At 48.0% G+C, this 13,419-nt stretch overlaps 1 protein-coding gene across 1 annotated transcript in view; it reads right to left on the bottom strand.

Annotated features, from left to right (window-relative positions):
- Positions 1 to 13,419, bottom strand: part of snphb (syntaphilin b) — a 16,120-nt gene extending 2,701 nt beyond the window's left edge. Inside the window, exons 1-5 of the mRNA XM_030117819.1 lie at positions 13,400 to 13,419; positions 6,667 to 6,768; positions 923 to 1,102; positions 341 to 448; positions 50 to 199 (exon numbers count right to left, since the gene is read on the bottom strand). Of these exons, the coding sequence (XP_029973679.1) occupies positions 50 to 199; positions 341 to 448; positions 923 to 1,102; positions 6,667 to 6,716 (488 nt within the window). The 5' untranslated portion in view covers positions 6,717 to 6,768; positions 13,400 to 13,419. The remainder of the gene's footprint in view (positions 1 to 49; positions 200 to 340; positions 449 to 922; positions 1,103 to 6,666; positions 6,769 to 13,399) is intronic.

The following is a 13,419-nucleotide window of genomic DNA, read 5'->3' as shown; positions in this document are numbered from 1 at the left end:
AAGGAGCAACAGCAGAGACTGGAGACTCCTCAGTGTGTCGGAAGCTCACCTGTCCTGCAGCGTGCTCATTGTTTCTTTTAGCCGGGCTCGAAGGTGTCGGATACACACCTCCTTCTGCTGCAGGGGTGTGAGGTACTGTTCTGGTGGAGGGGGTCGAATCCCATGGTTGTCTGTACATGAAGTGTACTTCTGGTGACGTCTGGGACACATAAAGGTAAACCATCCAGATCAGTCATGACCTTGACAAGGATTCAAATGATATTGATCTACGTGTTGAACTAGAAATTTGTCTTAAAGTCTGAATGAGCCAAAATTTTCTGCCGAGTTTGTGACGCCTCACCCTTTGGTGGGGCTGCAGTCGCTGCCTTTACAAGAGCCTGAGTTGCTGCTGCTGCTGAAGGACGTGTTGCCATGAGGTTCTCTGTTGCTGGGGGCCGCCGGAGTCCGCCTGGTCCAAAGTGAGAGGACATGTGGTTCATGTTTCATAACGCCATCAAACACAGCCTGCGGACACTGAAAAGGAGGTGTCGAGCAACAAAAAACTCCATCGCTAAGCCACAAATCACAGGAACGCAGCCTGACTTCCGATCAGGTGCGCCGACATGCTACAGATGTACAAACACAACCAGAGGATGGAGACAGAAGGCCGCCTCCTCTTAGAGCTGCAGTGATGCTGTAAAGTCAAACAATAAAGCAAAAATCTCAAGACAACTGTGAGAAGCATTCCTCTAGAGTCACGACATTTAGACATAATTGAAAGAAAAGAGCCAAAACCACAGAAAGGAGAAGTGTCAGACTACATGATGGAGTGGAAACAGTGCGTGACGATGTTTTCCACCACGAGGCATCATGCAGCGCCGCAGCGGTGCATTCCCATGCTTTACAGAATCAACACAAACACGAACAGCGACTGAGGACGGACCGGGAGCGAGGGGTGGAGGGGGAGTTTGTCGAGCGGCTATGGCGATCCGGAGACTTGGTGGAAATGTATCCTTTCGTTGGCGACTTGGTGGACGCGTAGCCTTTAGTAGGACGCATTGAGACCATATAGCCAGTCTCCATGGGGACGTAGTCTAGCTCTATGAACCTGCAGTAGTCGAACCTGACCAGGCAAGAGACAAGAGGGCGTTAAATCAGAGAGAGACCACACTGGAAGGGCACAGCGAGCATGCAGTGAGCGCCGACGTACAGCCTCTGGATCATTCTCAGGGAGCTGCAGGCGGTGAGGATGAAGAGCGTCAACAAGCACTCAAACCGAGAAGTGGTCCTAGAGAGGCGGCTCTCTAAAAGCCCCACTTTAACAGCTACAGCCGCTCTCATCAGCTTCCATCCGAGGAAGGTGATTTGTAGCAGCCAGGCATCGCTCTGCAGCCTCTTTTAATGACGAGCAGGGAGCGGCAGCAGGACTCAACCCTCCTCTAATGCTCTAATCATCTTAATGTTTATTTGGGCTGCCTGGCATCAGGTGACCCTGCAATATGCAATAATCCTGCTCAGTATTGTGATATAATTATAAAATTGTGATGCACGAGCAGAGGATGTTCATGTGTTGTGCTTTAAGATGGGTTCTATTCAAATAAAGTGTTTTCTCTTGGGTTTTCTGTGAAGTGGAAGATATATTAGCCCACTGTCGACTGAAGCAGGAAAAGTCCTGACTCAAAACAAAACAAAAGAGCTGATTTTTGATTATAAGAGCTGAACTATTTATCAGAAACTGCGTTTGAATCTTGAGATTCAGTCCTTCTTCACGTCATGCAGCAGATTCTGGTCTTTACTGAGCCGCTTCTAAACTCGCTGTTCTCGCTGAAAATGGAAAAACAATTTGTGTCCTAAAAGAAAGAAGGCCAGAGCTCATGAAAGCTACAGCATCAAAACAGAAGATACAAAAATGGCATAAACTCATAAAGCTACTGGAAATACAAGTTTTTCAGAATAAATGTCCTCATTTTAACACCTTAAATGCCGCATAAATCCAGGTTTCCTGTCACTATGCTAATCTAGGCTAAGCTAATTAAAAAGGTGAAATCATCAGTTGTGGATACACTCCACAAATACAGGCAGACGTCACAAATGTCTAAATAGAACTGCTAAAATGTAGTAAAAATACTCTTTATCACTTTCAGACTTCGATAAATCCATACTAGAGACACCTGGAATGACTCAGTGTTGCTCAGTGGTGGAAGGAAGAGGGATCTGTGATGGGCAACTTCTGTCAAAACTTTTCAAACTTCTAATAAATGTGAGTGAAGAAATTACGCATTTTCCACGACATGAGCGTTGCCCAATCACTGGCCTCCGCAGAGGGAGGCGGGGTCAAGCAGGGCCAATCGGAGCAGCAGACAGGGATTCTGTACACAGGACACAACTGCAAAACTGCAACTTCGCGCCAAGTCTGGACGTCGCTTTACATTTAAAACAGTTCGAAATGAGAAAAAAAAGACAAAGTCCTTAAAATCAGGAGTGAAAACTGATTCCCTTCCACATGTCCTGTTTGTGGACTGCTTCTAATTTTGAAATAACAATATCTTTAGTATTTCAAGGTAAAGAAATAGTTATCACAAGTTTCAGTTCAAAACTAGGTTCTTAGGCGTTGTTAGCGATGCTAATACGACCGTCTGAATGAACACATGCTCACGGTCAAGGTGGTCATGTTGCCATATATCTTTAGCCGCATCAGATCAGGTTTACCCTCACATAGTAGGGTATCGTTTTCGGTATCATCGATATAAGCTGTGCTGTTACTGGGTATCAGATCAAGCTAACGCTAGCAACTGACAACATACGGCCTGGTCACAATCTTCCTGTGAAATGTATTGTGTGTGTTGTTATTGTCTTCTAATGTGGTGTAGGCTAGTGTTTGAATGCATTTGAGAGTGTGTTTGGACAGCCAATGGCTTACTGAAACAACAACATGCATTTATTTCTGCATGTTTCATTGATCATCTTCGCCAAGACGATTTGATGTAAGGTTTTTTGTAGGAAAAAGGGCGTTATATCTGGTCAAAACAAGATTGTTTGAATTTTAGGAGCTTCATTTTCAAAGGAAATCAGAAATATATTGAAATACTGTGATGTTTTTGATAATGGATGTGATTACTTTTATTTTGCAGGTTGTTTCGTGCAAATTCGAGCTGTGGGGGCCGAGCTGTGTTCCGCGAAGCTGGAAGCTCAACTCGTTATATATTTCTCTATTTCAGCTGATTTTTGACTTAATGGAGACTTATTTTTTAAATAAGCACAATATAAGCCAAGGCCATGTCTAAAATATATCTATTATGGTATTGGATCAGTTTCTGACCAAAAATAGCATCAGCAATATACTATCTATGAAGTTACAAAGGCTGAACTAATATAGTATCTCGATGTCCAGAATTTCCGGTAGTGTCCGTACCCCTATCCAGTTCCTCATTCCTACTATGTATTTGGCTTGAGCTGAATGTTCTATTTTATATACCTGGGTAGCACTATTTGAATGATGATATGTTGTGGATATAGTGCACACAATTAATATTACAACAGTTGCAAATGGGATCTGTTGTTTGCAATTGTAGTGTCCATACCCTCGCATTTTGTTATTCCACTTAGAAGTTGAAATTCTTGATATTATTGGAACATGTGAGCATGTTGAAAAGGGGTGTATTTATCTACAACTATCAAGACAACATATTTGCCTAAAAGTACATCTTTTACCCACAGAAAACTAACGCAGAGAATCGAAGCAAGGACTTTGAATTCCAAAATTCCTCTTTTTGAATAACTCGCATAATGCTACGGGAAAATTCTCATTTGGTAAATTTGGTAATGGTAATTGCCAGATAATTTAAACAACAATTTCAGTGACTTTATGTTATTTCACTGCACTACCAGTTAGAGGTCGACCGATTCATCAGATTGGCCGATTCATCGGCCCAATAGGACGTTTTACAAACTTCTGAGTGTCAAGATTTCAGAAATAATGCAGTTGTTGTTGTTCATTTGATACAAATCAGTTAAGAAACATAAATTACAGCAATCCAGCAATGTGCAAATTGTATGTGCAGACATTTATATTAAGTTTGCAGAAAAGATAATTTATTTTCCACATATTTCATCACATTTGCACGTTATAGAGTCTTTTGTGGTCATTTGATGGGCAATAAAGCAGAGTTCTGTTCATATATTTTACTAAATTAAACAAACAACTGAGTTTATTAAGTTGTAGTGATGCTCTTCATCTGTTTTAAGTCTTGTTATGCTGTCCAAGTCATGCTAATGTAGAGTCCATACCCCATTTTACCTCGACATCTTTAACTGATCACCATTTTACTACCAAATAAGATTACTGGATGAATTTTTTTGCATCTGATTGCTCGAAAACTGTAGTATAGTGAAAATAAAAATAGGCACAGTTTGTTGAGGCTGAATTTTTTAGTCTGCTGTCCACCTGGAGTCAGTGTTGATTGTGACCAGGCCGATACTTCGATTATCCTCTATTTCATCATGTAGCAACGTTTCAGAGTTCTGAGTGAAGCGGGTTGTTCGGACAGCAGCTGTGAGTCAATGTGTCCTGTGTTGTCCAGGGAGGAGGTCAAATATTGACGAGTCAATCACAGAGTGAAGATCAATATGTGACAGAAGCAGAGGGAGGCAGCGGGTGTGAGTGGCGGGGTGCCGAGCGTTCCCGGGCGTTAGTGTGAGATCTTTCCTCTGGGATGAGAGCAGACCGTCTCCCAGGGTGCCGCTGGCTCGGCGGAGTGTTTCCACAGCGCGGCAGCAGTGCATGTAGCCGCTACCACACAGGCACCGGCGGCGGTTCTCCAATTGGTTCGTGAGGTTTGGGTGAAATCACCGACGTGACACAACAACACACACAGCTCCTTCAAACTGGACTCAGACCTGAGCAGGACTTCTCCACAGGCAGACTGAACCGACCTGGATGCTTCAGGCCTGACCAGGACTCTTTAATTAATGTTTGGATCTTCTTGAAAATGACTCAGACATGTTGGTTAAAGTAAGAGACGAGCTGCCAAATCTCCACTTCATCTCTGTATTCTGGGTAAAGCAACACCTTTTCTTCCATTTCAATGAACGCAGAGACTTCAGTTCTTTGAATCAGAATGTGCGAAATAGTGAGGTTTTCAGAAGAAACATTCATGCTAAACAATCTTTTTAAAGTAATTCAGCAGCGAGTTAAACTCTATAGTTATTTAGCTCCAGGATGTTATTAGCTCGTCCAGCTGGCTGGCTTATGGAACAGTTCATGAGTAATCTGACTTTTCCTGAAATGGTGAAATTCCCAGAGTTCTGTTCTCCCCGGGCCCTGGCCGGCCGGTCTCCGGGCTTCGAGGTGGAACGAGCTGTGCCGTTGCTGCTCAGTCTGTCTGTGCTTTTAGAGGCTGCAGTGCACGTGAGCTGCGTCTACCACTACTGAGCATGCTCCGGAACTGAAGTGTGTCTCACGCAGGCGGCGCGGGCACGGGGATGGCCACCGGCGCCGAGGCCGCGGCCGCCGGCGGGGCCGCCCCGCCCCCCGAGCCCGACGCCGGCTTGGGCGCCGGCACGGGCGAGGACGCCAGTATCTGCTGCAGGCGGCGTTTGGGCTGCAGCGCCTTCAGAGGGTTGAATCTGAGGAGGAGAGACACCACAGTCCATCCGCCTGAACCTTCCTCCACATCCCAACAGGAGGCTCGGTGCCTCGCCGCGCTCACCACAGCACCGGCACAGACGGAGGCCACACACACACACACACACACACACACACACTCATCAATTTCTCAACTTGCTTCCAGCAAACTGCCGCAGGAAGTCCAGGAGCTGCAGGAGAAAACTCTTATTGTGAAGCCGGGGCTCCGCCAGCGGGATTCTTCCAGAGCGACGGCTGTGTGGTGAGGCGGAGCTGCTGCTCCAGTTTCTGCTCTGCAGACATTTCAGTTACCAGATATTCTGATCTCTGAGACTCTGTGAGCGGAGCAGAAACCTTATGGAGGTCATCTGTCCCGGACCGGGCGGAGCGTCTGAGAGCTTAGAACAGGACCTTCAGGACTTAATGTCCAGGTTGTGAAACAATGACAGTTCATTTGGTTTCATGAAGAGTTGCTGTTAGAATTTAACAAACCTGAAGAAAGCTATAAGGAAGTGGAAGCTCCAGAGCCCCACCCCCACCCGAATCACCTCCATCAAGAAGATGAAGGAGAATGGAGGTGAATGGGGGAAATGTGGGACTGCTGTCACCAGAATGAGTCTTAGCCTTCACATCTGTGGTTCTCTACGTGAAACTTTAATGAAATTTAGTGTTTTATACCTGAAACCAGGTAACGTCTTGCTTTGGTTCACTGGAATGTTAGATTTTTGCCAGCTTTTTTGGTTGCTGATTGTTTATTCTTTCTTTGGTTAATGTTGTTGCCATTTTTTGGAAAAAATGTGAATAAAAAACGAGTGATTAAAGCCTGTGAGACTGATATGAAGAGTCCAGTCCGCCCCCCATGTTCTGCAGGGTGTCAGCAGGATGGGGGCCGACCAGGAGTGAAAACTGCAGCACAGCTTCTGTCATCCTGACAACGTCTGATCCTGAGAGCTGGAAGGAGAAGAACCGTCGGCCTGAGAGGATCACAGGTCTCCTGGAAACACCTGAGTATCAGACGGGACTGAACCTGCGTCCACAAACAGCCAAACCAATGAGCGACTTACCGGCGAGAGCCCGACGCAGACCTCCGATTGGCTGGAGCAGGAGCCGACATGGAGCCCAGCAGCCTCTTCACGTCAGGAAACACTCCGACTGATCTTCAGCCTGAGAGGAGGAGGAGGAGGAGGAGGAGGAAGAGGAGGGAAGCACAGGCATTCAGACACAACACAGGTCAACTGCTGCAGTGCAGTCTGGGAAAAGAACGCAAAGGAAAAAAACAAACAAGCGATGAGGGGTTTTCGCTTGAGGACGACTCAGCAAACTGCTGCTGCTGCTGCTGAGTCAAGAACTGAACTGGCAGAACACCAGGGCCGGCTCCCAGCCAGGAGGGAGAACAGAGGTCATCAGGGTGAGCCCAGGACAAGAACCACAGTCTGGACGAGTGTATTCTCACACACACACACACACACACACACACACACACACACACACACACACACACACAGTCTTGTATTTCTATCCTTGTGGGGACCTTCCATTGACTCCCATTCATGTCTGGCCCCTAACCCTAACCCACACCACAACAAAGCCTAACCCTAAAGAAATGTTTTTGTACTTTTACTTTGTTCAGTAACAACAACATGGTCAAGAAAACACTGTTTCTCCTACTTAGGACCGGAAAAAGGTCCCCACAAGGCACGTCGTTCCACGTTTTGCTATCCTTGTGGGGACATTTGGCCCCGACAAGGATAGAAATACAAGAACACACACACACACACACACACACACACACACACACACACACACACACACACACACACACACACACACACACACACACACACACACACACACACAGGTTTGTATTTCTATCCTTGTGAGGACACTCATTGACATAATGCATTTACTAGCCCCTAACCCTAACCCAGACCACCACACAGCCGAACCCTAAAGAAATGTTTTTGACCTTTTACTTTTTTCAGCAACAACAACATGGTCAAGAAAACACTGTTTCCCCTCATTAGGACCGGAAAAAGTTCCCCACAAGGCACATCGTGCCAGGTTTTCCTATCGTTGTGGGGACATTTGGTCCCACATTTGGTCATTTCATCCCACGGCACTAACATGGGCCGTGTTGTTGGAGGAAGTTATCAAACACATACGAGCGTTACATCAAATCAATCCAGTCATAAAGTCCCTGAATGAGGTCGAACCCAGAAAAGATAAGTCCACCGGTAAAAGCCGCAGCGAGCCAGTCCAGGAAACGTCCAGGAAACGACTCTCAGCACCGTAAAGAGTTCGTTTCCAGATCCTGCTCTCTGTTTCCAGAGATAATCAATAACATTATGAGCTGTACGCTAATCTATCAGCAATCCAGTGTGTTATTTTGTGTGCTTGTGTCCTCAGTGTGTGACATTAGTGGCTCAACAATGAATTCTGTGTAAACCCATTTCTCTGTTTCAGATGTGACTCAGCAGCAGAGACAGAACAGAAAGTTCCTTCTCAATGAATCCATCAGCCAGACGTCATGCTGTGCAGTGAACCAAGCGCTTTCACACACACACACACACACACACACACACACACACACACACACACACACACACACACACACACACACACACACACACACACACACACACACACACTGGAGGAGTTGTGTGTAATGTATGATTGATGAGAATAATCCTCTTTTCTCCGCCGCCTCTCAGCTCATCTCCGTCCTTCAGCCTCTCTTTCTCCTCTGTTTATTTTTGGACTCAGGTTCACAGCTGATGCTGAACATCAGCCTGATTCCACTTTTCCACATACATAAAGTCAGAATCGGGACAGTTTTAGGCCTCTGAGGGGTTTTCATCGGTTCTGGTTTGGCCTGAAAGCTCCAGCTGTTAAGGAGCGACGGGGCAGATTTGAAAACTTTCTTCAAACTTATCATTAAATCACTGAATGCATGATTAAGAAGCTGAGTTAGTTGGGTTCTGCAGTATTCTTTGGAATTTGCCAAACTGTGAAATTAAAGTGTTTTGACACATGAGTGGACCAGATTAATGCATTTTACTGTGAAATGTTCAACCAATACAAAAACAGTGATTCAGCAAAACTGGTAAAACTGACAGGAAGTTAATGTAGATCATACCAAGACATTTTTATGGACTTCATTATAGAAATCCCGTGGGTCCTTGTTGACATAAAAGATCACTTCTGAACACTGAAATGAGTGTGAGTTTGATGAGTTTTACATATTTTCTAATTTGCTGGAGTGAATCGCAGCTGGCGGAGGAGAAGGCAGGGTCAGGCCTGGACGTCAGGTGCTTTGGGGAAGTTTCCATAATGATCTGCGCTGGAGGGCGTTAGTGCAGACCTGAAAGCTGCTTCACTGAACTCCATACACTGCCAGCGTCCTCAGACTGAGAGGAAACACAGCACAACATGAGGGGAAACCTGTGAGTAGAATGCATAAAGGTGACAGTGAAGGGATCACATATTCCAGCTCAGTCCAGGTATTTGTAGTGAAAGCATCAGTTCTCACGCCGGCTCCGCCTCCTGCTGCCGCCGCACATCAGAGCGAATCATGCAGGATTTATTAAGCCTGGCCGGTTATGTAACGTCTATCCCCACAACCAGGAAGTCAACACTGACTCCGAGAAAACACAGCGCAGGTACAGGACAGCAGGAGGAGGAGGAGCCAATCAGAGGACAGCAGGAGGAGGAGGCGGGCCAAAGAGAGGATGATTATGATGTGGATGCAGTCATAAATGGACACACACACACACACACACACACACACACACACACACACACACACACACAGACTATTTCCTGATGAAGCAGACTCTGCTGTGATCAGAAGACAACAGGATGACTGAAATTCCCAGTCTATAGATCTTTGTTTTAAAATCCTTGAAGTGTGTACTGCTGACTGCTGCACCGTTCTGGTCAGAGTTAATAGTTGGACGACTGTAGAAATGTTGTCTAAATTGTCCTTTTCCAGGCTCCATAAAGGGTTTCTTAAAGATGGTGGTTGATTGAAACGATGACTGAGGCTGAAGTCAGATTATTGTGGCACGACAAAGAAGTTACAGTGAGATTCTGTTTAAATCTCAATATTTTCCCTCAAAAGGTTTCAGGCTACACATCTGGTGGATCGATGATTTGTATGATCTGATGTTTTCCTGAGTGTTACCCTCTGCAGAGAGGTGTGCCTCCTTCCACCAGCAGAGAGTCTTGTCTAAATAAATCATGAGTGGGCCAAACGCACGTCCCTGAGGCGCTCCGTCCGACGGGCTGCACCGTGACTCACGCTCTCATCTGCACATCCAGCAGCTGCTCTGAGCGTGGCACACCATCCATGTTACTCTCACCTCTGCAAATAGTCACAAATTACACTGGAATAACTGTGTCCTCTCGGCAGAATGAAAGCTGCAGTTTTGATTTCCTGAGCTCGACGTGCTGAAGAAGCCGTGAGAATCCAGACTGTGCTGGTTTTCCAGCGGCAGGCAGGTCTGGTCCCTGAGGACTGCAGCGCTGCTGGAGAGAGAACCAGACACACCGGGGAGTCTGTTCTACATCAGACATCAAACACAAGACCATGAGGAAACGCTGCAGCCCTCTCAGTTCCACACGTCACACTTCTGAGCTTCATCCAAAGAGCTGGAAAAACCAAAACGCAGTGAAGCACGTTTAAAACGTCAGGTTGTCTCTTTGTTGCTGTTTCTTCACTAGCATTCAGGTTACAGAGCATTTTCCTCCTCTAACATCAGATTATAGAGCATCTTCCACCCTCTGACATCTGATAAAGAGCATCTTCCCCAACTAACATCCAGATTATAGAGCATCTTCCTCCTGAAATGTGTGCATCAATAAATTACAATGCTCCAGAACTGTATATATTTATTTTACATGAACATTTTTCAAGAATCTGTTGTTTTCATGTGAACGCTGTTCACCTTGTGCAGAATGCTAACATCAGACCTGATTCACTCAGTGCAGCATGGGATGAAACTCTTAGATCAATAAATCATGCAACGCTCCAGATGTCTGACTTTCTTCAAGGAAGAGTTAAAGTTTGTTTTGAACTGGGAAAAAAGCAGCCAGGCACCGCTACTGTCAGCTCGCTAGATTAGAAATGGTTCTAATCCAGAGAAAAAGAAGCAAACTGAGCACTCAGATCGCGTTAGCGTCACACTGCGCTGTGAATGCAGACTCAGCTGAAAGTGCTGCTGAGGTCCTGAAGGCCGTCCGAGCTGTTCAGCGTCAGACGCCTGACGGTGCAGGACGCCACCGCACGGCCCAGACCTCCTCCCTCCGTCCACATCGTCCACACACACACCGGGCCGGTCCTGCACACACACCCTGGACACAGTCGCCACGGCAGTCAACCAGCCGGGACGCACCGGACGATCCATCGCCACACGACGCAGAGCGGCCGATCAGAGGCGGGGCGGAGAAACAGCAGGACCCACCGGAGAGCGCCAGCAGCTCTCCCTTCATTACGCAGCGCTCTCCCTGGGCTTCAGCCCCATTTAGCACTTTAAAGCACGACTTAGTGACTTTCTGCTCTTAATGAGGCCAAACGCTGAAAATACCGAACACACCGGGGGAAAGCAGAGAGAACCGGAGCATGAGGACAGGGAGCATGAATGAAAACACATCTGAAGCAGGATGGGGTGTGAAGCCCTCCAGGGGCCGCTTAGAGGGGCAGCAGGAGGGGTCAGGGGTCAGGGGGAAGTGGTGCAGTCATGGATGCTAAAATGATTCAGATCTAAAACTCTGCAGGTGTGTTTCTGGACGTCTCTGATCGCATTTAGACCTGGGCTTTAAGAGGCGAGGAGGCGCAGTGGAGCAGTGGTTTGTAGATGGACCGGCTCAGCCAGCATCAACTCAACCCGGAGCGCCGGAGGAGCCGCTGTCGCTCAGGAAGGACAGGAAGCTGAATCAGACCTCACACACAGACCTGAGCAGACCCGCGAGGCTCCATCCTGCTCTGGTGACGACAGGACTGCTCACCATCGGCGGCCATGCTGTGAAGACGACTGCTCCGTCGCCATGACGACGCTCAGTCCACCACTCGGCTGGAACGTGAGCAGAGCGAGAGCAGCCATTGGCTGAAGAGGCCAGGGGCCGGGACGGAGGACGGAGGAGGGAGGACAGAGCCTGACAAGAGACCAGTGTCCCGCTCAGAGGACGGCGTCTCACAGAGCGTCTGTCCTCTCTGGGCTGCAGACTGAGGGGCTCATGAATAAGTCAGGGTTCATATGTTTGGCAGGATTCCTGACCAGGCGGATGGGAAGAGGACCAATACCCCGGAGGGGTCAGCGAGGGGTCACCCCTCTGGACACCATCAGGACACCTTCAGCAGGGAAAACATCTTCAAACTGCAAAAAACTTCAGAAGGGCGCTATTAGAATAATAATGATCATCCTCAAGTGGCTGTGGAGACAATCTGCAAAGAGATCCTGAAGATGAACAAACTCAACGGAGCAAATTTTCAAATAAACGACGTGAAACTGGTCCATAGAAATAAATTCAGCAGAAATCAGTAAATAATAACAAAAACCACACTTAAAAAATGACTGCTAAAGAGTGAGGATGAAAAACAACCGGAAAGAATGAACCCTGACACACTTTAAATCACAAAAATACTACAACTAGAACACAGAGGAGTGACTTCAAACAACGCAAAAGACAAAGGAGATAAAAAAACGACTGTAAACAAACCCGAAAATGACAAGTCAAGCAGAGACTCACGAGCCTGATCCAGATCCTGAAGCGGTTCAAATGAATGAATAAAGCATGAAACAGCAGAGCGCCAGTAAAGCGTTTCACACTCCGTCCAGACTGAGGCGTGTGTCCAAACAATCTGCACTGAAATCACCACCCAGAATGTAAATGAACCAAAAATAAAATGCATAAAAGTGTCACATGTCAGAACCTTGCACGCACAGGGAGAACATGCACACTCCAGCAGAAAGGCCCAGGCCAGACTCAAACCCAGCAACATCCTTCTGTGAGGCAGGAGAGCGAACCGCTACACCAGACTGAAAGGAGTCATGAAAAGCAGCTGAATCCACAGAACAGCAGCACAAACAGAGAAACAGCAATAAAGACGCAAAACTCACAGAAACCGTGAGATGACTCAGAGAGCCGCTGAGCGCCACAGAGAGAAACACCGTCACGAACAGACGTCCTGCTGGAGACGCGGGTCTGCAGTGAAGGTTACTGAGGAGGACCAGCGCTCCTCCAGCCCGCTGCCTCCACCCGCTGCTTCCACCCTGACGCTCCTGAACCAGCGGCGCTGCTGCTGCTGCAAGGTCAAACCGCGGCGCAGCGCCCGGAAGCCCGGAACCCGGTCACGACTCCGCGCACGCACGGTGCGCACTGCGGGTCGGAGGCTCGACGCGTCTCTCCCGCACGCAGGGACTCCCCTGGGGTGGGGGTCCGACCCTCGGCCCCGCCGCGGACCCTCACGGGCCGCCCGGACGGCCTGCAGTGCGCAGCATCCCTCCATCAGCTGCAGCGCGCGCGCGGGTCCAGGCGTCTGCTGCACCTCATCCATTCATTCTGCAACATTTCTGATCCTTCACGCACACAACACGCGCGCGCGCCCTGCACACGCACATCATCTTCAACGCGAATGCTGCGCCGCAGCGACGCGCACCTTTCCTGCAAAACACCCCGCTTTACCTGAGCCTCCGGAGCAGGCCCGGATCAGGTCCGCTGCGGGCCCCGGATCAGGTCCGCTGCAGGGCCCGGATCAGCCCCGGTAGAGCCCCGGATCAGCCCCGGTGGAGCCCGGTAGAGCCCCGTTAGAGCCCCGT

Source organism: Salarias fasciatus, chromosome 20, assembly GCF_902148845.1.
Source record: "Salarias fasciatus chromosome 20, fSalaFa1.1, whole genome shotgun sequence".
NCBI lineage: Eukaryota > Metazoa > Chordata > Actinopteri > Blenniiformes > Blenniidae > Salarias > Salarias fasciatus.
This window is presented reverse-complemented; position numbering and strand designations above follow the sequence as displayed.